This window comes from Homarus americanus, unplaced genomic scaffold, assembly GCF_018991925.1.
Source record: "Homarus americanus isolate GMGI-L3 unplaced genomic scaffold, GMGI_Hamer_2.0 scaffold41027, whole genome shotgun sequence".
Taxonomy (NCBI): Eukaryota; Metazoa; Arthropoda; class Malacostraca; order Decapoda; family Nephropidae; genus Homarus; species Homarus americanus.
Window position 1 is genome coordinate 412,931 of NW_024745073.1, and position 27,848 is coordinate 440,778.

A 27,848-nucleotide genomic window follows, 5' to 3' on the forward strand; every position below is an offset into this window, starting at 1 on the left:
AGTAAACAATTGACATTAATTAGAGGCTTCAAGCAGTTTAAAATGCATATATAGTGTCCTTGTGTGTAGACCCTGGTGTGTCTATGTGTGTGTAAGAATTATTTGAAGAGAAATTTATCTACAGTTAGGTAGATTATAAAGTTATGCCTTAACATTAAACTTATCCTGGACCCCTAATATACAGTATCATGCAGTAAACTTACCCCCTCATGTGTTGGAATTAGAGTATTGAAATAAACTTTAGCTCCCCACTTTTCTTGAATGCTGGTTACAAAGTGAGGTCCACCATATCGCAGGGCAGAGTAGTGTTTGGGGTTATTAGCCATATTTGCCTTATGCCATTCTAGTGGATCTCTGACAGCCAAGATGAAATCTATCATGTTATCCTGAAACAAAGATATTTTACACTTTAATCAACAAAGCTGAATATAATTATACATAAGAATTCACTTAACAAGATAGCAAGTTAATAATAAAACCCACAAGACATGACAGAAATCATTGAAATTCATACAATATGTCAGTATCTATGGGCATCCTCTTTATGTGTGAGTATGGTAGAGACTATCAATGGGCATCAAAACTATTGTTTTAATATGAACTTTCTTCTTTTAATATAGGTTTTATTTACAAACACCTTCATTTTAAAATTCCTGAGAAGAATACAAATTTTCAATGAAAATTTTTTTTTCCATACAGTGAAATTTTTTTTTACATAATTATAAGGTACAGTACAGAGTCTAGTATCCTAAACAGTTTTCAAACATACCATTTAAGTTAATCATTATTATTATTACCAAAACCAAAAAATAAATCACATGTAAATATATCCATGATCAAGTACTGTAGATGGGTTTTTTAATACAGTACTGTACTACTGAGTATATTCTGAAAGAAGCTATAAAGCATACTGTATTGGATTACCAGTCAAAAGCGGTACTGTACAGTATAGTCTGCATTTACGCGGTCAATTGAACCCGTGGAGGCCCACGTAAAATGAGAAACGCGTAAATGAAATGACAGAACATATGGGATTAATTGAAATAGAGACTGGGCCGACCCCCAAACTCCACTTTTTACGACACAATACGTACCCTGTAGTCAAAATAACATCTTAATTTTATGATGGTATGCACACACAATTAATAATTAAGAGAAATATCAATAATATTAGGTTTTTTAACACTTACGTTAGTAGAAAAGATGGCTGGGCACACGGGGATGGGGGGTTGGTTCCGAGGCAGATTATTGGCCCTCACCTGTATCACTTGTATCATGTATCACTATCCACCACAGAGGCTTGCAGGGCCTCTTTGTCAAACCCCTCAAAGTCCATATCCTCACTATCACTGACTTGGGCCGGCTGTGGTGGGTGGCTGGTGAAGAACTCGGTAATGTTTTGATGACTGGGCGACCTTGTGCGCACCCTGCCTGTGCCGTTTCCCGGGTAAATGACAAAATTTACCGTGTAATTAAAACATTTCATTCTGGCAAGTCACCGCGTAAATGACCAAACGCGTTAACAAAAACCGCGTAAATCCAGACTATACTGTACTGAAATGATACAGTATTTGGTTCTAGGTGACATGCATTACAGTGGGAATCCATATACAGTATTAAAATAAAGTTTAAGCGCAGTACTGTATAGTATAAGATTTTACTAACTTAAGTTTTTCTCAATGTTTAAAGAAGAAAGCTAAATGTTTTACAAGTCATATCATCCTCCAGGTAAACTTGAAATGTTTCCACAAGATTTAATAAACTGTTGAAAATGGCACAGCCAATCTAATAGCTGTAGAGGTGATCACAGTATTGAAAAGTTGCAGTAGATACCACATGTTATTTGTTGCTTTTTGTCACTGTAGATATGATCTGTGTTCTTCCCTTTTAATAACCTCTTATTGTTGTATACAGTAATGATGAAAGGCATATTGTATTGCTTTATTAAAGTTTGAATAATCTTATCAGACCTTCTCAGGTTGATATTAAAACCCCTGAACAGTAGGCATTATTAATGTGCTGGATAGATAGAAGTATCATCATGTCTAGGAACTGTGCTTATATATTCCTTCAACATTAGGAAGGTGCTAATGATCAACCATGAAACAACTGTTTGTGTATTAACGTTTAACTTTTCTGATTAATAAAATATAATTTCATGGTAGGGAATTCAGAAGTTGAAGGATCTACACTCTTAATTCTGCCTTTTTATCCTACCCTTTATCTCATCCTGTCATTTGAGGGTTCTCCACCCAAGTGTTGGTTGAGGGTACTGCAGGACAATGTGATGAAGGTTGGAGTCAGCTCCTATTGTAGTGCTTGGGAGGGCTGTCCATATCTCAGAATAAATCACATTAGAAGCCTTTGTGTTGTGATGCTACAAGAGAATGCTAATGTTTGTTAAATGGAGAAATTATTAAAATTGGCTAGAGTCATAAGGGAAATACTGTACAGGTATTATAACTTTTAGATTAAGATAGTGGTGGTGATAGTAATGAGAAAAAACTGAGGGTACGTGGACCAGAAGAAGGCAGAGATGGGATGGATGAATGAAATAATAAAACCGGCATCCCTGGAGAGATGAAAAATCTTGAAGGACTACAGTAGTAAAGACAAGAGTGAAAACATTTGTAGTGGTAGGCCAAGATCACCAACCTTCAGACTTGAGAATGGCATCTTGATTGGTACATGTATATACACACTCGTCAATGCCTTTCCCGATTAATTCCACATCTTTTCTACTTTGTACCGCCACTTAGATTCCTATTAACCATCTAGACATTATTTCACTTAGTTCTCTCAAATAACACTTTGTCTTGTGTATTATTGGATCTTACATGATACAGTACCTAATTTGCTCCTATTTATTCAGTTGTACTAGTGTATTTTGTATGAAGACTATTCTTGTATGATCAGATATTAATTTTGCTAACATATTGTTTTATTCCTTGCTTCATTATTTTCTTCTTTTTACCATTCCTAAAGGTCAGGAGTAACCTTCACAAATTAACTTACACTATGTTTGCCTGCCTACAATGTCCTCCACCCTTAGCTTAATGTATTGATTGTTTTTCTCAACTATTGTATGTAAACTGTACTGGATCTCTCCACCTTTAACCTCTGTTTTCCCATGATTGGTTCATTCCAGATTCTCTTGATCACACACTATTGAATTCTTCATTTTATCTTCAAACAGACTGATGCCTTCATGTGTTTCTCACCTGGAATTACTGAATTTCATTATTGTATTTATCTGTCGTTTGTAGTATCACTGTACTGATTTATTTAATGTTTGTGGTATGACTCGTATATCCTTATGTCGTCCAGGTTTGTAGTTCCTGTACACTCACAACACACCAGGTTGTTATTTACCTAATCCACTTCACAAGTACAGTATTTGAAACATACCATATGTAATTGTTTCAGATTTCTCTCTGAAAAAGGTTATTAGCTGCTTTTTTGACTGAGAAAACTTTTGATTCGCCCAGGAAGTGTGTCAGATATATTGTTTCCAATTTTGAAAATACTGTACTGTTCTGTACTGCACAGTAGAGTACTGAACTGTAGAGGAAAATTGTTGTTGATGTAAATAGGCATTCGCATACCTATACTATACTGTTCCATATTATTGGTTTCCCATTACTGTATCAAGCTCATCTCATGGTAATTGGTATATCATGGGTATTTTACCTTTAACAGAGGAACAATGAAACTACCAATGCAAAAGATAATTCATTCAAGAAAAGCTTGTAAAATTTAATTTTTATATCTACAGTACTGTACTTCAAAATTTTCACAGGGACAAATAATATGAACCTTTCAAGACAAAACATAACAAAAAATGATTGTATATACTGTATAGTATATATAAACATTTAGGGATTAAAAGATGTCATCAATATACCTGAACTGTACTATACAGTAGTACTGAATATAGCATTCATTAACCAAAACCACTAACGTCTTTTTCACCACATACCAAAACTGTGGTACGGTACAGTACACTGTCATACAGTACACAGCTTTGGTTTCCAATAAAGAAGGACTTAAACTTGTTAAATGGAGCTCCCCAAAATTTATCAATACTCAGAAAGTTCCCTTCTACAGTATTTATTGGTATTACAGGTACCGTATTACTGAAATATTTGTATAACGCTAATATAATGATTCCAATGAGTGTGCATTGGTGATCCTTTGCAGAGGAAGTACTTGGTGAGAGAGCTGAAAGTCCTTTAAGAGTCTCTAATTTTTAAACAAATGTAGGTACTGTATTCTTGTACTGTAATTCACTGAATCTCAAAATATAAGTTGGCAGAGAAATTCTAACAATACAAAAGAAACCAATTACTACTGTACCACAAGTGATCAGATTTTAGCAAGTGTAACACCTAAAAGTTTAATGTGTCTTGCTATAACATATCCAAACCCATATCTGACTCTTTCTTCCCTTTTTGACTGCCATTCCTTTATATAAGGATGATCCTTTTAACATGTACTGTATTTGCTAACTTAAACTGCTTACTGTCATGTACAGGATATATACAAATGTTTATACTAATCACAGTCCTTCAGACCAGAAATCTCTATTCCAATCCAGAAACTCTGTATCTCTCATGCATTTCTTTAATAGTCACTCCTTCTAGTTCTGCCAGTCTACCCATAACAAGCTGAGCTGCATCTTTGATCTCATTGTACTGATGGAGATTTTCTATGTGACTTTGAAGTTCTTCAATATTGTAACCACTGTTTTTGAGAGATGTTATTTCTTCATCCATTTCAGCCTCTTGCTTGTAGAGCTGGGTTAGCTGTTGCTCCTGGGATACTGATTGCTGTGAAACTGGACTTATGCTCGGACTTCGAAAAGGAACATTAAATTGTCGTGGAATTACTTTTCTGCGACAGGAATCTATGATCTGACGGGACCTGCCTACCACAACTCTTCGAGGAGTTGAGTTGCTTACAGAAGCTTCCCTCAGCTGTGAGTCATGTGATGTTTGTTTCTTAGAACTGTCTGGTGTTTCTTGGCATCTTTCAGCAAAATTATCTAAATTTTTGTTTATATTCTCAACTTTCTGAGTTCTCTGCTGAATCAATGTACTACTTGCATTTTCATCTAATAAGGGACTGCTGACATCTGAGGTATCAGGAGATCTGAAAGGGCTCTTGAAAGCCTGTCTAGCCCGTGATCCACTTGGTGTACCTCCCACACTTTTCCTTTTAAGTGACATTATATATGCTCTACAGTAATGTGGATATGATTAAACTTTCACTGAGAATAGGTTGCACTTCAAATTAACAGGGTTTGATTTTCTTGTGCACTTCTGTGTTTGCATAAATGTTGATAATTTCTTCTACTTACATGGCAGAAAAGTCATTAGGCAGTGAAGTGACTGATGATTATTTTCAGCGCTACTGTACTTCCATCTGTAGTAAATCAATATATTGCTCTATAATTATCACAAAAACTGAAGAGGCACTTCAAAAGATAGCAAGGACAACTAGACAGAGCAACTCCAAGGTGTAATTCTCAGTTTGATATCATACTCTCCTTCAGCAACATTCCCAAACTGCAAAGCAGGAGAAACAAAATCTGAGAACCTGTATTTAATACATCTGTAAGGTGACTATAATATGGTTATTTAAAATAATTTTTTTTTATAAATATTAGAGTAATCGCAAAACCTTTTTCTGGTGGAGCCTAAAACCGGACAATTTCTTGTAATACTAACAGTACTGTGTGTATCTCCCGACATAGACTAATCATCGGTAAAAATTCGATTTTATCCCAATTGGGATAATAAAAACGAATATTAACCAGGTGACCTAACCTAACCTAACTTACTACAGTATTGCCATAGAATTAAATAGATTCCTAGTGATAATGGTAAAAATCCGAAATACATGTTGAGATAAAAACGAATATGAACCTAATCATAAAGCTATTTTGAAAACCTGGTATTATTTTACTTTAGGACATAGTGCCCCCGAAAGTTATAAACTACTGAAACATTTAGATCTCTCTATTCTGAACATTTTGAACACCATATATACATGGGGGAAATGGTTAAAGCAACACAATTGAATTTAGTTGATTTTAAGTAGTTTTCAGTCTCCGTCTGTAAGATGTTATCTTCACATCACGCATGCGCAATGTTGACTGACGTCATACAGTCGTGACCAATGAGTTATCGATATCATCACGCGAATTTTTTTCGACCAATCACATTTGATTTTTTCAAAGGCAGCAGCCTGGGTACGATTTTAATTTCATTGACCATTTTCACAATGGCCGTCGTGGAGGCTGGTTGTCGTTTGTGCTCCTACATATATTTTAAGTTTATTGCCAAGTTTTACGAGAAAGACGTTTATTCTATAAAATTCTTACGTATCCCAGGGCCTTCCACTTCTAACTAAGGTATTGTACTTTCGTACATGGCGCACAGCAAAGTTTTTAACTACTGAAACATTTAGGTTAGTTTAAGTTAGGCTTACCGTGGGTCCGGAGGTGGAGCCCCTGGCCAGGGGTCGGGTTAAGCCTACCGGGGGCGGAGCTCCCGGCTAGGAGTTAGGTTAGTTGGGTTAGGTTTTGTTAGGTCAGATGACTCGTTCTCCCCCATTATTGTTGAGGGGGGGGGGGGGCAAAACCATCAATTTCCGCCAAAAATGAAGGTCAGATTCGTTTAAAACACCAAAATACACTGGGAAAACATATTGGTCAACCCCTAGGGACTCATGTCCTATAGTAAAAATTTACAGAAAATCTAAACAGTATAGTACATTACAGTACAGCATATGTAATAGTCTAACTTCACCAAATAGTCAAGTCCAACCTTTACCGATGGTACCACCTCTGGCATCAAATGGTTTTGTAAAAAAAACGAGAAGCAGCATCACACATATATGTCACCAAAGACTTCATCCTGAAAACAGTCGAAAGACCATAAGTTACTTAATTAGAGATGTGGGAAAGCACCTTTAATCACCTATTACAGTACAGTACCCGCCTTGTTAATGAATCATATGATCTATGTGCAGGAATTACTCACTCGAACATTCTTGTGTCCAACTTGTTTAAAGACTCCTGAGCCATATGCGAAAGCGATGGAGTAACCTTTCGGGAACCTCTGTATTAATCTGAGGTAGGAGCTGGACATGACTAGAGGCAGACAGCCAGCCTCACAACAATGATGATTCCTTCCTCACGTTAGATTTCAATTTTTGTTTGTTTGTTGTTTTTTTCACCATATTTGGCTTGGATTTCGTCTCTTGTCAACAAACTGAAATAATATTAGGAAAGCGACTTATCTATCTGTCAAATTTAATACTAAAACCGCAGAGTGGACATCCACATGTATGTACAGAAAGTAATGCAACTAGTGCAGCACACCGGGTGTTCAGTAATTTAAAAGAAACGAAAAAGTCCAAATTAATCCAAAGTAGCTCTCATTCTTTAATTATGATGACAATTTTACATACCTGAATAATATTTGCTTATGATTATTACAAATGTTATTTCTAATATTGTTTTCATAATACGAAATTATCTATAGTCTTTGAGAAGGTCGTTTATACAACCCGGACGTCACGGGCTCACGGGGGTCGTCTGACTAATGGTAAACAGTAACTCGGGTTGTCCAGCAGAGAATTGAATAAAATTACCCACAATTAAAGAAATGGTCCCGTGACGTTATATTTTACAGACTGCGCAACAGGTGAAGTAGTAAATACAGTATTATATAACAATAAGTTAGTGCGAGGTGTTTAATTTCCTTTGTAATAGTAATTATAGCGAATCATTGGTAGTAACAAGGACAAGGTTCCGGGTTAGCCAGCTACCTAACGAAAAGCCTGTAAACAAATGTTTTGGTGTTTTACTTTCGGACACCAATGGAATATCTTCGGAATTTTATCTTTACTTATAACAGTTTAGATAATTCTGAGACACTTCTTCTATGACGTTTCCCTCACAAACGACTTGCCGGTGGGTCCAGGACCAGTTAGGAGGTTAGGTTTGGTAATTTTTAGGTAATTTAATGGCTAATATTAGTAATTCATCCCACTGGCATATGATTCTGGCCAAAAGCAGCCAACACCCAACAAGAGGAATATATGCATGTTTTTATACTGCATAGTAATTATAGTACAGTGTATGTAGTTTTAAGAAAATGTATACAGTATAATGGTGATTTAGAACTTATTGGCACAGCATAATTGACTTATTAAATATTCTAGTTACCCCTGTACTGTATCAGCAAAGGATCCTCGAAAAGTAAGGTGATAAGAAGTGGTAAAGCTGAACATTTATTAATTAATTGTATGTGAATTTTATCATGAAATTTACATTTTCTCTTCCAGATGACTGACATCTAGGAAAAACTTTCAAGATAGAGCAACCTCATAACAACAGAAATGTTAAGAGCATTAACAAGACATCTGAAAGGACCTTTCAGAAATGCATTAATCCAAACAGTTATGCAAAAACATTGGAAAGTTCTTGGTTCTCCGAAAATCTTGGCAGCATCACACAATTATTTTCCTGTGCGTCAATATGCAATTAGACCTAAAGAGACGTCTTTCATGGAGGAGAATACATTAAGTAACAAGATTCTACAGTATATGAGAACTAATACTAAGTATGCTGCTGTTGACAGCCTCAGTATTGGTCAAGTTCAAAATAATACGTTTAGTGATGCTTACGCTATGCACCAGTTGTTACTTGTCATTTCCCATAGCTTAATACCCAAAACAAAAGATATTCTAAAACTTTTTTCATTGTATAAACTACCACAGCATTCTATTTTGCAAGATATGATATCCAAGAAATCTCTGATGTTAAACGTTAAGAGAAAAGTGATTGAAAGTCTATCGCATATGACTGAAAATGAACTCAGAAATTTTGCATCGGCATTGAAAGAATTAAAGTTTGTAAAAACAAGATATTTGATGGATATTGCAAGAAATATTGACTTGGAATGTGATAAAAGAACTTATAAAGCAGACTTAGAAAAGTGTCTGCACTTGTTTGATATTCTCTTGATATTATATGGAAACAATGTTTACAGGAGGAAGCAGTATGATAATTTTATGGCTTTGTTTGAGACACACATAGAGTCAGCTCAGCCTCAAGATTTAGTACAAATTCTTTACTATGTAGGAATTGGTAAGAGAAGAAAGCTATCCAGAGATTTTGTTGACTTACTAGTGAGGAAACTTGAGACACACTATGAAGACTTATCTTTTCATGATGCTGGCATAGCAGCAGCGTCTGTGTTTAAATCTAATGTTAAAGTGAGCAAATATTCATCATTTATTAAAAAAACAGCAAATCATCTCCAGACTAAAGTTAAAGAATGTCCTTGTCTGAATGACTTGGATTCATATGGCCTTGTTGCCATGATGAAGATTCTTCGTGCTGCCCAATACCAAGATCATAGAATTTTGTCATCTTTGAATAGTTTTATTATGCATAATAATGCAGACAATCTGTCTCCTCAATTTATTGCCCACACTCTTGCTCTGTATGCTAACAGCTGTGTATATGAACCTGATGTCTTTTCCAGGTTGGAGGAGTTGATACTGCAACACCTAAAAGCTCCATTACTGAGTGTACGCATAAGAGATCTGTCTCGAATCTTATGGGCATTTAGTCATGTCAATCATCAGTGTTGCAGGGAAATACTCAGTATAAGTGATAAATCCCTCATGGAGTTTATACATAATGGTGAGGTAGATATATATCCTCAATTTTTATCAAGTACACTTCTCTCCATGGCTATGATGGGACATTATCCCCAACCCCTCATCAAGGAAGCTTTTAAACATGAAAGGATTCATCAGTTGCAAGGTGAGAACATTAAGATTTGTATAAACAGTACAGTACAGTATTAGAAAACCAGGTATTGTTTACAGTACAGTACATATATATTTCTTAAACAGTTCAGTTTATGTCTCTACAGTTTAAATGTGATAAGAGAAAAAAACCAGTTTGTGTACACCATTAGCATTATGAAAATGTTGTACAGTAGTAAGAAAACTATAAAGAGGGCGTTTGGGAATACTGTAGTAAAATTGTTTGAATACATACATGTATTATAATGGAAATTAACAATAGATTTATATTAAAACAACATGAGGATGATTAAGGAAATGAGAATTTTAGAGCATGAGTCCTATTGGTTAGGATTGGTCTGGATTTTTAAAGATAATTCTCTACTATTACAGGTAATCCTGGATCTGATTTATATTTTTTACACTTTAGATTACCAGAAGAGTAAGCAGCTATCAAGACTTCTCACGTTGAATGAGTGTCTTAAAGTGGAACTTCCTGAATTAACTGTAGCACTCCCTGACATCTCTAAGAGTAACCTTCCCACAAGAACTCTCGTGGATGAGGTGCAGCATCGTCCGGCTCTTGCAACATTACTAAAGGGTGCCAAGTTTATTAATGAAATAGTTGGTGCTCCAGTGCTGAAACTTAAGTTTCCCATAGCATATATTAACTATGCAAGTTTGGTGTATGATGCTAGTGAACTAAAAGGTAATAATTGCAACAGTCTGCCTAGTTCAACCAGCCAAAGAGACCATGTAATACAGCAACTTTCTGCTGTTAAGGATAACACGAGTAAACAACAAATTTCTATTGAACTCATTGATTCTCAGTCCACTTTGTCCACGTCACAACCTATTGGAATGGTAAAATTGAAAATACAACTAATGAATAAGAGTGGCTGGGAAGTGAGGAAAATTTACTCTGGAGATGTTGAAACTTGTTCAAATGATGAACAAGCAATTGGAGCCTTGATTCTAGATGAATTGACCAAGGTATGTTATTACGGGTAATTGGTTATGGCCAAAGTATCTGAGTACAGTACAGTACAGTAAATGTAATTAGTTTTGTAGATTTTTGATGATGAATCAGATGTATACACACTGTACAGTATGTATGTCTTTCTATGCTAGTTGATGAATGTAAACATATGTTCTCTGTAGTGTATCCTAACCTGGTGTCTTTATTATAACAAGGTGACTACCTTAAGAAATGCCCAAAGGTTTTATATGATCTCTGTATTGTTAATTATGTAGTTTCTGTACTTCAATGTGGTCACTTTATTATAACATGGTGACTGTCGTAATGTGTGTCCAATGTATTTTACATAATAATTGTATCTAAACTAACGGTCACTTAATACATACTGTAGGTACTCTACTGTAGCTTAATACATAATCACTGTACATTAACACTTTTGGGGCCCCACGGGGTGCATTTCTTTTTTGTTTCCGACATTATTTTCCATCATATTTCATTTTTTAAATGTGTATTTCTTCACAAATGATTGCTCTACAATACTACATGTATTATACAAATGAAATTGAATCTAACACCAACATACTAAAATACGAGTGATTATCACTAAGAAGTGGGTAGCGTATGTGCACTGTAAATCCTTTGGACACACTGATGCTTGCAGCCCCAGAGGGCAGTTATCATGACACCCACATCCACCACAGTTATATGGCGAGAATGGGAATACAATGGCATGCATTTTGAGACTTTAACCATTAAAATCAAGCGATAAATAGCTTTCTGTTAAGTGTTTTAAGTCGATGACGATATTTTTGTCATTGGAACGCTAACAGGAGATTTTTGGATAATGAAATATCAGTCCACCAAAGTATTGAGACATGGTCCCTTTATCATAACTTGGTGACTGTAACTTAAAGAGAGTCAATAACACAGACCAGTCTTTTTAATTTAACATTAAACAATCAATATTAATCATATTGTAGAGTTTTCCTTCTAGTTCAGACAGAGCTTGGCAATAAGGTGTTCAATCATTTGGTGAAATATGTTGGGGTGCTTAACCTCTATGCCATCAAATTAATGAAACCAAATTGCATTTTGGATACTACATAAATTAAAAAAAGTTAATAAATACTTGCAAGATTGTTTCATATGTTATACTGTATACTGTAATATGGTAAGTGTTAGTGCCTTGTTGATTCACATCTCTAATCCATACAAATTTAAGGTAATACTTTCTGGACTCAAAATTATTTACAATGACAGACCATACCAAACCAACTTAACTGAAGACTAAACCAAGATTGTTAGGTTACTTTGGGTTACATCAGATTAATGTATAACACCTTGAGATTTACGCCTGTAGCCACACAGGCAGCCAGTCAGTAAGAATTAACGTACACTATTATAATTTTGTGACAATTGACAGTTACGAAGAAATCTCGGAGTTTCAAGAGAGTCACTACAAAATATGAGCAGGACAGAAGGTTGCAGGAACCAAGCCAAGTCAAATCCTAAGGCTTTCTGCTATTATGCAAATTTAATATTAAAGAAATGACTTATGGGTGTATCAGTCTGAGATTTGAAGATTGTAAATATGCAGACTCAGATCAGCACTAGTCATTAAATAAAATTTCCTCACTGTACAAGAGTGGAACCAAACAACTTACATACTTTTGAGGAAAAACAGTTTGACAGCATTTAAGTGACTAAATAATATACATTTGATTTAAATGTTGATAATTGAATCATTCATTAAATATACTTAAAATTAATGTTTAATTTTATGTGGTATGGTGACCTTGTATAATAAGTGATAAAATGTTGTGCTGAATGTTAATTGGGCCAACTGCCGTCTGTAATAGTATCACCTTCATGGTACATTTTCTGTTTTTACCTACACCATAGAATATGGAGTGGGTCTACTCCCATTTAGTGTGTGTTTTAGACGACACTAAATACCCGGTAATAACACGGATTAAAAACAGCATATAAGGGACCTGCAAAAATATGTAGAGTGAAAAGAAAAATTCAGATAAATGTAATGATGAGTGACGTGTGATTTTTACCACAACTATGACGACACTATACAGTTGTTATGCATAAGATGAGGACTTTAGTATTTTCTGCAACAGTAAGTGGAGGCATAAGTGTAGTAACTGTAAGTTCATATCGGCAGCAACATCCAATGCCATTACTGTTGCCAATGAGTTCCGGTTTGCTATGCGACATACACGAATGAAAAAACACAAACAGGAACAGTGAAATAGGTATTTATTCAGAATAATCATACAAGAGCATACTGACGACGAAAGTGTTGATACAGAAATTTCAATGCAGTACAAGTCCAGATTAGGTAACGCATGTGATTAACCGGCGCGTCCTAGACTAAATCGGGAAGCTTAGCAAGCACAAGTTCCTCTGTCCTGACAACTGCAAACTTCCGCCAAAATGACATGTTAAATTTGTGATGGTTGGTGAGCCCAGGATAAGGGGCGTGCATTAGGTTGACACAAGGCACATAGTTGTCTACCCAGGGGGGGAGGGATAAAGGGGGAATATGAGCGTTCTGCCCTTGAAGGTTAGCTGTTGCTGAGGGGGGTGGGTGAATGTTGATGTTTTCTTGAGTTTTATAGCTATCTTGATAACATAAATAATGACGTCTCTCGGGGAATTGTGTAACAGGATGCACATAACTAATTTAACTTGTTTAAGGGATATAGTATGAGATGCTAAAATATTCCATCACGATAAAAACACTTTGATAAATCTTATAAAAGTGGAGGTGACGGAGACTATAAGACTGGGTGGTCATAGCTCCGCCGTCTGCCTCATAAACAACAATGAAAATGTCTATCTTAATGTACTTACGTTTTTGTGCTGTAATATATATTTGGCCTTGTGCGAGCCTGCGGTACCAACCAACACAGTCACATGATGGACAAGCATACCTGGCCACACTTTTCCTTACCTGGACATGTTTATCCTTGCCCCGACACACCCCTATCTTGGCCACAATTGTTCTTGGTTGGCCACTGATCCGTCCCTTCTAAATAGCCTTGATTAAATACTTGTACACGCTTCTACTGGGTCTCACTATTACCGTAAACTTTCTCAACATTGTTTGTCTATCACTAACCTATTTGTAATCACAAAGTACAATAGTAGTTATTGTTAGTATTAGTTTGTAGCAACTCCTCAGAACGGTAAAGTTGAGACGTGAATTTTTTTTTATACTTTGTTCATTGAAACAACAATAGTATTGACAAATCTGTTACCCTTATTTCTTTTCACCCACTCGGCTGTTTCAAAGCTACTTAGGTCTTATGCCTCGAGATTAGTAAACCCCTTTGCTTAAATATGAGTTTAGATTTGTTAGGTTAGCTTTAGTGTACTTATTTGTACTCTGATCTTAACATTCTAAACGACCTGCATCCTTTACGAATCCTCTGGCACTGCTAAACTGTTTGACTCGGAATCAGAAGTTTCTCACTCCTTGGTCTGGTGAATACCGGGATAAATTACGTAAGTAATATCGTGGGCCGACAAGTGTGGAGTTTAATGGAGGGAGTCACTTGGCAGCGGGTTGGTATGTGAAGTTACAATCCGCCATCTGTTATCCGGTAGCTGACACTAATGACTGAAATTTCACCTGGAAAAAAAAATATATACAAATGTTGTATTGATAATAAATGTTAACAAACATGTGAAATATATATATATATATATATATATATATATATATATATATATATATATATATATATATATATATATATATATATATATATATATATATATATATATATATATATATATATATATATATAAATTTATTTATTTATTTTTAAACTTGCAATATATAATTTACAGTTGTAGTTATTAAATTAATTGCAGTAAAAAAAGTCGATGGTTCATACCTTACAATCTACAGTACGTTCGATCAGCGCATCAAAACATTTCAAACCATTTTCAAATTTTCAGTTACGTAGTAGCCACTTGGTTGTTTGCCGGCAGTAAGGACCCTCATTATATTGGACTGAATAGGGGAAAGTGCCAGTAGGAAAGCCCACAACTTGAGTTGCCTGATATTAAAGTAAGTTCCTTCTGTTTTGTCAATCAATCAAATAGCACTTTAGGTTTAGGGTCATCTCTGAGGATGGAAGTAGTGATGTTCCGAAACGTAAGCTAATTGGATTAAAAAACTCAACAATCAAGATATTTGTAATTTCCCTGGTGCTCCTCTTTATCATCAAAATACGTTTTCCATATTACAAAAATATTGCTTAAAATCCGGTACGAGTGTAGGCTACATATGCATTAGTGATTTGCCTTGTGGCATAAATACAGTCGCCTGAAAATTATCAAGATTTCATTTCATAACAGAATTTTAAAATGGCGTTTCAAGTATTACAGCAAGGTCAAACATGGCGGAGTGTGTGTGACGTACAGTATAACACTTGTATGTCAGTTAGGAATTTCTGCAGTATTTGTCCTTCCCATAAATACTGCTCCCACCCCCCTTGGTTTACACCCTCACTTCACAGGTTGTTTTTAACTCCTAGTTAACTTCCATGGTGAAGGAATTTGGAGAGGATGCGCGATGTTGGACTCCTCACAGTAGAATGACCCTTCAACCAGTTATTATCACCAAGGGCACAAGGCTAAGTGCTATTGTTAGGTCAAACTGTTCTGTAATTAAGGTTTCGTTTATAGAGCCACAGAATATATCCTGCTGTACATTGTTTATCTCCACTAGTAATCTATTTCATTATTGTTGAGGACGTAAACACCTAAACAACGAGCTTTCAAATATTACCATGTGCAAGCTAGGTTATGCCAGGTAAAGGCCTAGCGGGGTAAGTGCCGCCTGTTGATCAAAAATCGATATATGCAGACATGTTTTGACAAATATGGAATATATCAATAAGCGCAAAATATGACCTTAGGTCCAATGCCAACAACAGTAAGAAATTTACGGTGTTATAAGCAAACAGTGCTGCCACGTTATTGAAGTTCTTGGCGGGCTGTTACATAAGAACATAAGAAAATAAGGAGTCTGCAATAGGCCGGTTGGCCTGTGCATGGCAGCTCCTGTCGAGAGTTACTACCACTCTATCATCCATGAATCTATCTAGCCTACTTTTGAAACTTTCCAGCGTTCCAGCACTTACTACAAAGTTGCTAAGCTTGTTCCACCCGTCCACCACCCTATTTGTGAACCAGTTCCTTCCTATCTCCTTTTGAGGCTCTGCCTGTGCGGTCACTCAGTATAGTTTATTCTTATCATTTGGCTTGACCTAGTTTCTGAGTGTGGCATTTTAGTAATATGCACTTTCACACTACCTACCACTAACCCTTAACAGAGGCACTCCTGATCTTATTTTCTTGATGAAGCGTAATTTTGTTTCCTCTGAAATTGGTTTCATTTTACACCTCTGGGCAGCGTTATGTTGTGCCAGAAGTAATATGTTGATGTATTGTGTGTGGGGGAGGGGGGGGGGTGATGGGGTAACTGTGCTAGTCTTCCCTAAAAATATGTTGGTTGGGTATTACCCAAGATGATTTACGCTCTCACCTGACAATGTTGAGCAACAGTATTGTTATGTCATAATGCGGAGTGAGACAACAGGTATGTATTTGTTTAGTGTAGACCATTCAGAAATATTACTGTTTTAGTACACTTCATCTAATAAAATATGTTATTGGGAGAGTTTTGTCATGTTTGTATTCAAGTTGACTTGGCTCACTCTGAAGTATGTATAGTGACTGTTGGTTTATCGTGGCTCAGCCTACTGTGTCGCCTTTCTCATTTTTAAGGTTAAGTGTGTAATGTGACTGTAGAGTTAGTATCACTGTGAACCTATAATTGACATCAGACTTAACCCAACCTAGTCATTAAAGGAAGTAATTACACAGTGGGTTACAACAAATATAAGAACATAAGAATGGAGGAAACTGCAGCGGGCCTATTGGCCCATACTGGGCAGTCCCGTTTACACCCAACCCCTATTGCTCATATGAGCATCCAACCTATGTTTGAAGCAATTCAGCGTATTCGAGTTAATGATGATATTTGGTAACTTGTTCCATTCATCCACTTCTCTGTTTCCAAACCAGTGTTTACCTATTTCACGCCTAAATCTAAATTTGTCTAATTTAAAACCATTGTTACGAGTTCGCTCCTGGTTGGATAGTTTGAGTACCTTTGTAATGTCCCCTTTGTTTAGCCCTGCCTTCCACTTATACACCTCTATCAGGTCGCCCCTCGCTCTACGTCTCTCAAGGGAGTGCAAATTAAGATGCTTTAACCTGTCTCTATACTCAAGGTTCCTAATGCCCGGGATTAGTCTTGTAATTCTCCTCTGAATTCTTTCCAAGGATTCTATATCCATTCTGTAATACGGTGACCAGAACTGAACTGCGTAATCCAGGTGTGGTCTCACAAGAGCAAGATACAGTTTTAGGATGACCTCGCTAGTCTTGTAACTAACACTCCTTTGTATGAACCCAAGTGCTTTATTAGCCTTGTTACGAGCAAAAACACATTGTTTACTTGGCTTAAGGTTCCTACTTATCATTACTCCTAAATCTCTCTCGCAGTCGGATTTCTCTATGGCATCGTTGTTCATCTGGTATCTGGTTTCCCTGTTTACATCTCCTATACTGAGTACTTTACATTTGTCCACGTTGAATTTCATCTGCCATTTTTCAGACCATTCGAAAAATTTGTTTAGATCTTCCTGTAGTTTTGCCGAGTCCTCGTCAGATTTAATAACACGTCCTATTTTAGTGTCATCAGCAAATTTACTTATGTTGCTGTCAATGCCGATATCTATGTCGTTTATGTATATAATAAATAATAATGGTCCAAGTACTGAGCCTCGGGGAACTCCACTTGTGACGTTGTCCAATGGGACTTAGTGCCGTTAATGCTCACTCGCTGTTTCCTGTCCTGTAACCACGCCCTAATCCATTTAAGGATGTTACCTTTGATGCCATGTGCTTCTACCTTTCTAATTAGTCTTTCGTGGGGACTCTGTCGAAGGCTTTGCTAAAGTCGAGATATACCACATCATAATTGTGCCCTCGTCCACCGATTCGAAAACTGATGAAAAGAATGTTAATAGATTAGTTAGACAAGAACGTCCGCTTGTGAAGCCATGCTGGGAATCATTGATCAATCGTGCTTCTCCAGGTGATTTCGAATAGAGTTTGAAATGATTGCTTCCAGTAATTTGCCTACTATTGATGTTAGACTGATTGGGCGGTAGTTAGAGGATAGTGATCTATCCCCCTTCTTGAAAATCGGTATTACATTCGCTATCCTCCAGGATTCTGGTACTACACCTGTTTTTAATGACATGTTAAACAACTTTGCTAAGGGCATACTAAGCTCTTCCTTACATTCCTTTAATACTCTGGCAAATATCTCATCGGGACCAGGTGACTTATTAGGCTTTAGTTTGTCTATTTGCTTACTAACATCGTTACTAGTCACTACTATCTCACTTAATTTGTTTTCTTCACTATCTCTGAATAGAGTCGGTGCCTCGGGTATCATGTTTAAATTTTCGGTGGTGAAAACTGTTGAAAAATATTTATTCAAATTATTGCTCATTTCTCCGTCGTTATCAGTGAGCTCGCCGAAGTCTGACCGTATTGGTTTCAAGGGTCACTTTTTGTATTATTTCAATTTTCATGACACACACACACACACACACACACACACACACACACACACACACACACACACACACACACACTCTCTTGTGTACATAATATAAATTATGCCAAGTCTGATGTGTAAATCCTCCCTGGTAACATCAAAATAGGTCGGTGGTAGCTGGGCGAGGGCTGTTCGCAGCCCTGGGGGGACATTTTTTCAAGCATTGGTCACCTTCAAGTGAATAGAGCTTAGTCAACCTTGAGACTAACATATGTCGTATGTCGGCTATGGCAGTAACGGAATGATATCTGCTGTTGGAAAATAATTGCAAGTGAATTCTTTGCTGCAGTCGCACATAACAGCACGCGCCTTTAACTGCATGTTCATCCTCTGATACCAGTGTATTTTCGGGTCCTTTGGTTAAGTCAGATGTCGTAAAGGATTAAAATTTACAAACAAGATATTTGCTCGCACATCTGTTACTTATGTTGAATTGGTTTTAAAATCTTGAAATGTATAAATCATAGTGAATGACAATATTTACTTTTACCTCTGAATTCATTGATTCTGTTGGTGATGGAGCAATATATCAGCAGACACTTGAAGCGCCATGTTTGTACAGTACTAGTTTAATATGTACAGTGACTTAAGTTTGTACAAGTTGGTGCGTACTATTCTGACGACCGTGTTTATACTTCCTTTTTACGGACAACAAATCGTATATTCCTCGCCCACTGTGAACACCACCATAAACACTTCGCCCACGACAAACCCTCCCCAGGATGGTGGGTGTAGGCGTTGTTGTCAGTCACTACAACGTGGGGAATTCGATCTAGATTTATAACACAATTCACTGGCAGGTTATTTAGAGCTCACAGACACTCCAACGTGCTAAAAAAAAAGAAGAAAAAAGCCTTGGATCGAGTTTATTACCTCCAGGCTGTCTCTTCTGTTGTAAAGACCATATTTTGCTAAGTTTCGTGACGGGGAGAAAGTCGGTAAACATTCGAATGAAAAGATCGCTGAAACTCCTATTTCATTTTTTGGTCACATTTGTTTTGAAAAATATAAATTGTACAAGAGGCTCTCGTGAGGGCGTGGAGGTTGTGGTGACGTGTGGCAGCTCGTGCACCCCTCCATAACTTCACCTCGACCCATCCCTCAATGTAAACTACCAATTAATCCCAATCCCACTCCACCATCGTTCACGCCGGACCCCTCCTGCCCTCCTCCCCTCGACTCTCACCTGACACCGCATTAATCACTAGGTAAAGGTTCACTCAACAACACCCAGACATCGACATATTGGTCGTATGAGGGGCAGGCCAACGTCTTCTTGTCCAGGTCACCCTTGTAGCGGGATTATTTTTATACACACCCATACATATCGACGTGCACAAACACACGCAACGCCTGTCTAATCTTGTCCTATGTGCGCCCAGGTGTAGATACAAATAATACAACACTTGTATCAACCGTATATTTGGTAATATTATCATAAGAGTTTCACCAATATTATGATAAGAGAGGTAAACAAAGCGACCAGCACTTGTGGCTATCAGCATGACATACATATAGTGTCAGTGAGTACCTTAGCTTCACTGAACCCTCAATTCACTCGGTGTTCTGGTTCCGGATTCTTTCTGAGGTTCGCATGGTTAAATATTTTTTTTGTAAATGGAGATAAGAAAAAAGAAAAACACGTAACTAACTGATTTATTTTGCCATTGTGAATCCGTACACTGGTATAAACGTCTGGCCATGGATTCTCAGTCTCGTAGTTTAGGTTTACAGTATGTTTTAATACAGTACTTTAATAGTATAGTAGATGCTATTGTCAGTCGATTTTGTATGCTTACAATTTTACGTCCATTTTTCTGATAACTTCTTGATTTCTCTGCAAAAAGTTTAGTTTCGTTTGACTCATTTTATTTATTTATCCTTTAAATTGCTACTCGTTGGAAAAACAAATAAATTTTACATTTTTTGGTGACTCTAACTTTAGGTTTCCAGGGTAATGTCCGTTATTCTTGCTAACAAAATCATAATATTTTTTCCTTGCAATATTCCTGGTGCCTCGTGACCCACCCAGCAGGCGGAGCAAATATATTTGTTATTGCACAAGACGATCATTATAGTTTGACTAATTAGCTGTCAGTTAGCTACATACTGAACTGACTGCAGGATTGTCTTGCCTTAAACTCTTAGTATGTGATGATGTCTGGAGGTTCAGGTAGGGGGAGGTGGAGGCAATGCTGGAAGGTGGTGGAGGTAGTGCTGGGAGGGGGAGGAGACAGTGCTGGGAGGGGGGTGGAGGCAGTGTAATTACTATATTGTATTGTAAAGTACAGGATTAGAAAAAATACTGTATCAGGTTTGGTTACTTTTAAGGATGACTGATGTATCCTACGAGATGGTTTTGGGTGAGGACGGCCGAGGTTCACCATCTCACCAGTGAACAGGTTGTTCACCCAAATTGTTCCTTTGTGAGCTGCTCCAGGGATAAGTGACGGCACGGCGTTGTGACATAACCTGCGCTGATGTGACGACTTATAGAGTTTTGTGTCATAATTAAACTGGAATAAAAAAAACTGATTAACTAAAAAACCCCGATAAATTATTTTTTTACCCATCTATAATTACTATCCCTCTTCTTTCGTGTGTAACGAATGAAAGTAGAGATGCTGTAGTAGTTATGTTATAGGGTTTTGGAAGGAGTTTCAGCTGTCATCACTCCTTGAAATAATAGATGTAAGACGAGGAAAAAGAACTGGTTCACCTCTGTATCAGTATGAAATAGTTGATACTTTTGATGTAGTTTACCAGAATCAGGACACACTGTGGCGGGAGCTTCACTTATGGTGGACGTTATCTGAGTGTCGTGGGCAACACAGATCAGCAGAACGAGTAAGCACTTGGTGGTGTTGTGTGTGTCGCCAGTGAGGCGGTGGTCACGAGGCACGATCCCTCCCTGAGTAGATCACCATCATTTTAAGCAAGTTGATCTCTCACCCTCCCTCACTGCTTGTGTCTCGCCAGCCTTCTTGATATGGTCTTTGTCGTACCCGTCTCTGGTATGTTACAACAGCCAACACACAAGGACTTCCATTGTTGTCTCACCTTTGCCGGTGCTACTCAAAGATTGTCTGAAAATGTAGATTTAGTAATTTTGTGGCAGTAGAATAAACCTTTGCCAAATTTAACCCAAATTTATCGTATTAGGATTTAATGGAACAGGATTGTACACAACTGGCGGGTGTATTGATGTTTAATGAGAGGCAATCAGTTGAAGGTTGGTTAGGTTAGATTGAGGAATGACTAAACTTGTTATATATGAAACTATAATTTCTCCTGGTGTCTTCCTGTATGTAGTACCTTGATATATTTGTTGGTTGATATCATCTGTACCTGTGTTTGTCTGTCACTAACCTTACACTCTATAACATCCACACCTTCTCCATAACAACTAAGATTACAACTAAGAGAAACTTGCTAAATGAACGTAGTTATCCTTGACGATGTGGTGTGTTCAAACTACGTCAGGAGAGAGAAGCGTTATAGTGTGATGGCCCAACTCTGGCTCTCACACACACACACACACACACACACACACACACACACACGGAATATAACCATCACAATCACATTTCATCACTTGGTCAAGAGGAGCAGCCCGCAGTGCTCCAGTACCTCCCTCCCACCACACACACATAAGACCTCAACTGTATATTGTTTCCCTACTGAGGAATGCGTGACATTTGACGTTATACACAGGTAGAAGAGAAGGGTAGAAGGCGGTGTTTCCCCCCTTCCACGTACCCCATATTTTACAGTCTTCAGTAATTTATGACTTTCTTATCCACTATTTCTTAAGCCTTGTTGATTTACGGCCTCTAGGAAACGTGTGTGTGTGTGTGTGTGTACTGTGAAAAAAGAGATAAAGGGAGGGAGAGGAGACACACAAAGGAGAGAGAGAGAGTGAAGGGAAAGCTATAGTGAGAAATACAGAGAAAATGGAGAGATAGAGTGAGATGAGAGAGAGGGAGAGAGACAGCGTTTACTGCCTGGGTCCCCTCTGCCTTTATCTACCATGTTAGCGGAAATACCATGACTCTAGGCTCAGATTATATCAGAGGTTTACACATTAAATTTTCCCCCCTAACTAGAGACGCATTTCAGTGTATATTATTATATATTATTGTTTTTATTATTATTTATTATTTTTAGTATTATTATTATTGATATTACTATTATTATTATTGTTATTATTATTATTTTTATTATTATTATTATTATTATTATTATTATTATTATTGTTATTATTATTATTATTATTATTATTATTATTATTATTATTATTATTATTATTATTTTTATTGTTGCTATTATTACTATTATTTTTTATTATTATCATCATCGTGGGTCTGACTGATGCTAGACTGATGTTAGGACTATAGGCCCCAAGTTCTACCACCCAGAGCTTGTTATTTCTTGCAATGGGTGAGGGATGTGTTGAGCTGTGTTTGTCTGTGATAAGTTTTGACGGGATGTGACAGACTGTGAAGAATTGTGATACCTTTTTTGGTGATATGTGACTGTGACTGAGTGTGTTAGTCGCTGGTGAGTTATGGTGGTGCGTGGGAAGCTGTGACGGGCTTTAATGGTCTGTAACGTCAGGTAATAGATAGGCTTTGGTAGGCTGTGACACACTGTTTTGACGTGACACACTGTTTTGACGGGCTGTGTAATTGTCTGTTGGTGTTCAGTGATGGTGCTGGTGAGTTATGTCAGCCTATGGTGATTTATAACGAGGTGTAGAGGTCTTTGATGAGCTGTGGTGGTGATGTAATGAGCTGTTAAATTTTATCCTTATTGGTAATTATAAGATATCGGCTTGATTTTTCTAAAGTGTGATTTTGTAACTTAAGTCTATAGTAAATAATTTCCCAAATGAGTCTTGTTTTTATAATTGTAAGGTGTGGGGTGAGATAGTGTGTGTGTGTGTGTGTGTCTGATATCCCAGGTGGGTGCCAATCAACCCCCAACACACCCCCAAGCCTCCAACACACCCACCCCCACCCACCCAGCCTCCAACACACCCACCCCCGCCCACCCAGCCCCCACCTACCGCCCACCCTGCCTCACCACCAGTCCCAAAGAAACGTCAACAAATGACCCTCTCCAAAAACTCGAACACCAGAATGAATTAGGGAAAAAATGATAGAAAGTAGAGCGCTTCCTGATATTAGGTTGCTGGTATACCGTATATGGTACCGGGAGAGAGAGATGGTAGCTGGGAGGGGCTAAATGCTGAGAAAGGGATGATAGGGAAGGAAGATAAAGGAAAGGAAAGATGAGTGAGAGAGAGATTGAGGGAAAAGTTAGAGATGTGGGAGGGAAGGAGGACAAGAGGGAGGGGCAGGCTAGATGGGATGGGTTGAAAGAGGAGATGAAAGAGACACAGTAAGAGGAGAGGAAAAGAGAAACGGGCTAACTGGGTGGGAAGGGAGGATGGGGACTAGGTGAGAGGAAAGAGAAGAAGGTAGTGAGGAAGGAAGGATGGAAGGAGGAGGGAGGAGGAAGGATGGAGGGAGGGAGGGAGGAGGAGGAGGAAGGAAGGATGGAAGGAGGGAGGGAGGGAGGAGGAAGGAAGGATGGAAGGAGGGAGGGAGGCATAAATAACTCATTTAAACTCCCCTTGTGATCCTGTTAAGTCAAGACACTCCTCACCCCTCTCCCTCCCTCACCCCTCTCCCTCCCTCACCTCCCCTCACTCCCTCTAACCTCACCTACTCGTGGTATGTATATAGAGGGGGGGTGATTCCTGGCTGAACCCCCCACCTACCCCCTACCTTTGCATCCTATCTATGTGACATGCTACTTGTGCAACTTCTGACTTGGACTCATAACTTATGTGACACGTGACATCTATGCTCTTAATAATAATAGTAATAATAATAATAATAATAATAGTAAACACCATCATTAACACTTGTTGAATATCTAGTAACACAACACAACACACACACACACACGTCTCATATCTACCCTGTAATAATATGGTGGAGAGGAGGGTGAACACAAGCTATCAGTGTCATTTACTACAAGAGTGAATACACCAGACACTCACGAAGCATCGATGACTTGGACGATGGGTGGTTAGGCTAGGCTAGGCTAGGCTTGGCTTGGCTTGGCTTGGCTTGGCTTTATAAACGTATCATTATTAAGGGAGGGGGAGAGAACGCCAGACGATTTGCATTGCTCTTACTGACATAGATATTTGTTGCTTATTTTTTTTTTACACTACAGGTTTAAAAAAAATTGTCGCAATATTTCATGTACTGACGGCGGGGGAGTTATGACACCTGACCCCAAGTGTATGTGTATATATGAGACACTCGCCTCTCCTACCATACGTGACCAGGTGACCAGAGCACGTAATACCACCCCCCCTCCGGCCCACTGCCACCCACCCTAAGGGGATGTTATAGTACCAGGCTGCCCTTGGCTCTATGGTCGTTTCAATTAGCTTATAACCCAACTCATTCAAAATACCATAGCTCATTATGTACCTTAGTGACCACGTATTTATGTTACAATTCCCACGAAGTTAACACCAAGACCATGATGTTTACTTAATGTATGCTTACCAGAGAGTGAAATAACACGTGTTTAAGAACAGCTACAGCACGTACAGCATCACATCTGCACCTCGTCGGCCTCGTCTAAGAATGCGTGGTACTTTATAATCTCTTTAAAGTTCTGTAATAAATTGCGTGTGACTAAGGCCTGGTCCTCGACAATATAAATCAGGTAGTAGTCAGCCTCATCTAATTACCTCGGGTGGGAAGCTGCCAGCAACTAAAATAGTGTAGAGGTATCCAGTGAGTGTGTTGCATCGGACCTGGGGTAGGCTGGGCACACCTAGACACAGTATAGGGGCTCAAGTTCTGCCAGTCCAATCTTTCTGAGTGTAAACAGTACCTCAGTCATGATTACACTTCCTGCAGATGTTGTGATTGTCAGAGGGCTCCGTGCACACCAGTTCTGCCTCCTTACTGGTGCTAAATAAACGTATCTATCGTTGAGTTGAGTTTCTAAATTATTTTGTTTATAATATTGTTGAAGTTGTTTTTGTGTTTTATCATAAGTCAGTTAGTGACGTTCTTAGACCATCTGTCACGAGGAGTGTTGACTGTCCTGTAAATAGGTCGTACAAGGAGGCTGGCAGGTCGTAGGCTGGCAGGTCGTAGAAGGAGGCTGGCAGGTCGTAGAAGGAGGCTGGCAGGTCGTAGAAGGAGGCTGGCAGGTCGTAGAAGGAGGCTGGCAGGTCGTATAAGGAGGCTGGCAGGTCGTAGAAGGAGGCTGGCAGGTCATGGAAGGAGGCTGGCACGTCGTAAGGTTTTGGTTCTCAGTGTAAACAACCAGGCGATGTTTTCCCCTAGACTTCCTCACCTGTTAGAGAGATAGACAGGTAGGAAGGGAGACAGACAAATGAGACGGGAAGTAATGGAAAGAACAATAACAATTACTACGGCATTTACATTCATACATACAATACAGTCAGTGAGTGGTATCATGTAGTGTAGTGATATCAACTGTCCTAGCGCGTGAATATTTGTTGTCTATGAACTGGGAAAGCAAGTCTGTACGGTATTCAAGCACAGGCAGAAATTTGGGGCCCAGACTGGACTTAAGCGGACGAAAAAAATTAACTTAATTTTCTGTAGCCTTGATAATGAAGAATGTTGGTAGTGTCACTTCACACACAGGCCGAGGGTGACTGGTATGGGTCGCACCTCAACTGGCTCTCTGATTATTATTTTTATCACATTGACGGGTGTTCTGAGTGTAATTAATAGAAGTTACAATTTTCCTGGCAGTCGTTCACAGGTAAATTGAACTGAATAAGATTGATTAGATTCCTCTCCTACCCCTTCCTGCCTCCCTGCCTGGACAATCTGGAGACGAATTGAGTGCATCTGTTTGGTAGATAATTATCATTCGACGAAAAACCTTGAATTGTGGCTGGATTAGTTTACAAGACGACAGACAACATTTTCCTCTACTCAGTCTCATTGGTGGCCATCCCTACACCACTAAGCATACCCATAATCAACTCACCTTGTTATGCAGAGTGTCACGTTGCTTGCCGCAGTTTGTCGACCGTCGTCTCCGTCGCTCCAAGGACTCTCACTCCTGCCTCCCTCTTGTGTTCTGCCTCCATCGTGACCAGAGATACATACTCGTCGTGCGTACTGAAGATAGCACCAGTATACTTATTTGCTACGTGTTGGTTGCTGGTTGTTGTGCCACACTGTATGTCTTGATTCTTCTACGGGTTTATGGCAGGAGAATATATCATCACCCTGGCCCCACACCCTCCACGGAATGGTCAGTGTTTCGGTTCGCACCTTAGAACGTGATGCCCCTGCCTTGCTGTGTGTGGGGTAGCATCAGGATGAGGTTACAACAGCACTTTATGTGCTAGGAGTATGCTGTCTGGCAGTGTCATGAGCCTGGTGGGGCGCCCCGTCACCTGCAGGTAGTGTGTGACAACCCACCCTGGCCTCCACTTGTTTATGGAGAAGTGAGCTAACACGGACGTCACTCAGCAGCCCGGCTCACTTACATCACGCTCTCCTACACCCATGATAAAACTGCTGTAGTCACATGTGAGTGAAGAGTCAATACTGTTAAGAGTCGTCATCCTCCACCTAACTGACATCACACCTTCAGGAGTCTGTGTTTTCTCTGGCTGGGGTTGACGCGCCACACCAGTTCCTGCCGCTTGTGGCACTAAGTCAGTTAGTGTGTTCTCTATGTACATTAAGACAAAACGATGAGATAAGGTTAATAATTCTCTGCACCAGGTGTTGTGACATGGGCCATTGTTTACGTATGTCCTGGCCCGTGTCCAGCCTAACGTTGCGACACGGGTCTCGGGGAGACAATTCTACTGGTGTGCCTGCACCAGAGTGTACTGCTAACATATTACCTCGAGCAGTGTTTATCGCTCACAGCCACCACGGATGCGATGTAAACAGGGTTTTTGTCTCTGTGCTGTCACCCTCCTCCACCACACCTTACAAAACAAATGTGTCGTGCGAGCAGCGGCGCATTCCTTAAAACTTGGTGTGTAGACATGCTAATTCATCCCAGGGCGAGAAGAAAGAGCGTTCACCCTAGAGGTGTGACAATGGTGGTGGATTCCGTCCTCCACGCGACGGGTGGAGGACGAGAGGTGAGGACTCCTTCTTGACGCCTGTCCTCTGTCTCCACTGTACTGGACGGAGACAAAAGATGTGGATGATCATTTAGATTTCTGTGGGTGTAGGTGCGAGGCTCAGCTGCTGCCAACACCCTCTGCTCTCTCAC

At 38.8% G+C, this 27,848-nt stretch overlaps 3 protein-coding genes across 8 annotated transcripts in view; 1 reads left to right on the forward strand and 2 right to left on the reverse strand.

Annotated features, from left to right (window-relative positions):
* LOC121878402 (phosphatidate cytidylyltransferase, mitochondrial-like) overlaps positions 1 to 27,126 on the reverse strand; it is a 29,849-nt gene extending 2,723 nt beyond the window's left edge. Inside the window, exons 1-4 of one of the 5 annotated variants that reach the window (XM_042384619.1) lie at positions 7,477 to 7,591; positions 7,047 to 7,277; positions 5,360 to 5,567; positions 204 to 386 (exon numbers count right to left, since the gene is read on the reverse strand). In XM_042384619.1, the coding sequence (XP_042240553.1) occupies positions 204 to 380 (177 nt within the window). In that variant the 5' untranslated portion in view covers positions 381 to 386; positions 5,360 to 5,567; positions 7,047 to 7,277; positions 7,477 to 7,591. Of the gene's footprint in view, positions 1 to 203; positions 387 to 5,359; positions 5,568 to 7,046; positions 7,278 to 7,476; positions 7,592 to 26,594 lie in introns of those variants that run through there. The other 4 variants (XM_042384621.1, XM_042384618.1, XM_042384620.1 and 1 more) reach the window with 4 other exon arrangements.
* On the reverse strand, positions 3,720 to 5,353 carry LOC121878404. Its single transcript, XM_042384623.1, has one exon. The coding sequence runs from the start codon at positions 5,226 to 5,228 to the stop codon at positions 4,584 to 4,586; it is 645 nt and encodes a 214-aa protein (XP_042240557.1). The 5' UTR covers positions 5,229 to 5,353; the 3' UTR covers positions 3,720 to 4,583.
* LOC121878400 (FAST kinase domain-containing protein 5, mitochondrial-like) lies at positions 4,848 to 12,841 on the forward strand. Of its 2 annotated transcripts, none has more exons than XM_042384612.1 (3): positions 4,848 to 4,978; positions 8,356 to 9,844; positions 10,259 to 12,841. In XM_042384612.1, exons 2-3 carry the CDS (start codon positions 8,410 to 8,412, stop codon positions 10,837 to 10,839), a joined length of 2,016 nt encoding a protein of 671 aa, XP_042240546.1. In that variant the 5' UTR covers positions 4,848 to 4,978; positions 8,356 to 8,409; the 3' UTR covers positions 10,840 to 12,841. The 2 variants fall into 2 exon arrangements, with proteins under 2 accessions (XP_042240546.1, XP_042240545.1); XM_042384611.1 differs by lacking the exon at positions 4,848 to 4,978 and adding an exon at positions 7,579 to 7,712.
* Positions 27,127 to 27,848: the final 722 nt, after the last annotated feature.

Coding starts and splice junctions, on each gene's coding strand:
- LOC121878404 (XM_042384623.1), bottom strand. CDS start 5,228: ATGTCACTTAAAAGGAAAAGTGTGGGAGGTACACCAAGTGGATCACGG.
- LOC121878400 (XM_042384612.1), top strand. CDS start 8,410: ATGTTAAGAGCATTAACAAGACATCTGAAAGGACCTTTCAGAAATGCA. Junction 9,845..10,258: donor AAGGATTCATCAGTTGCAAG/GTGAGAACATTA, acceptor TTTACACTTTAG/ATTACCAGAAGAGTAAGCAG.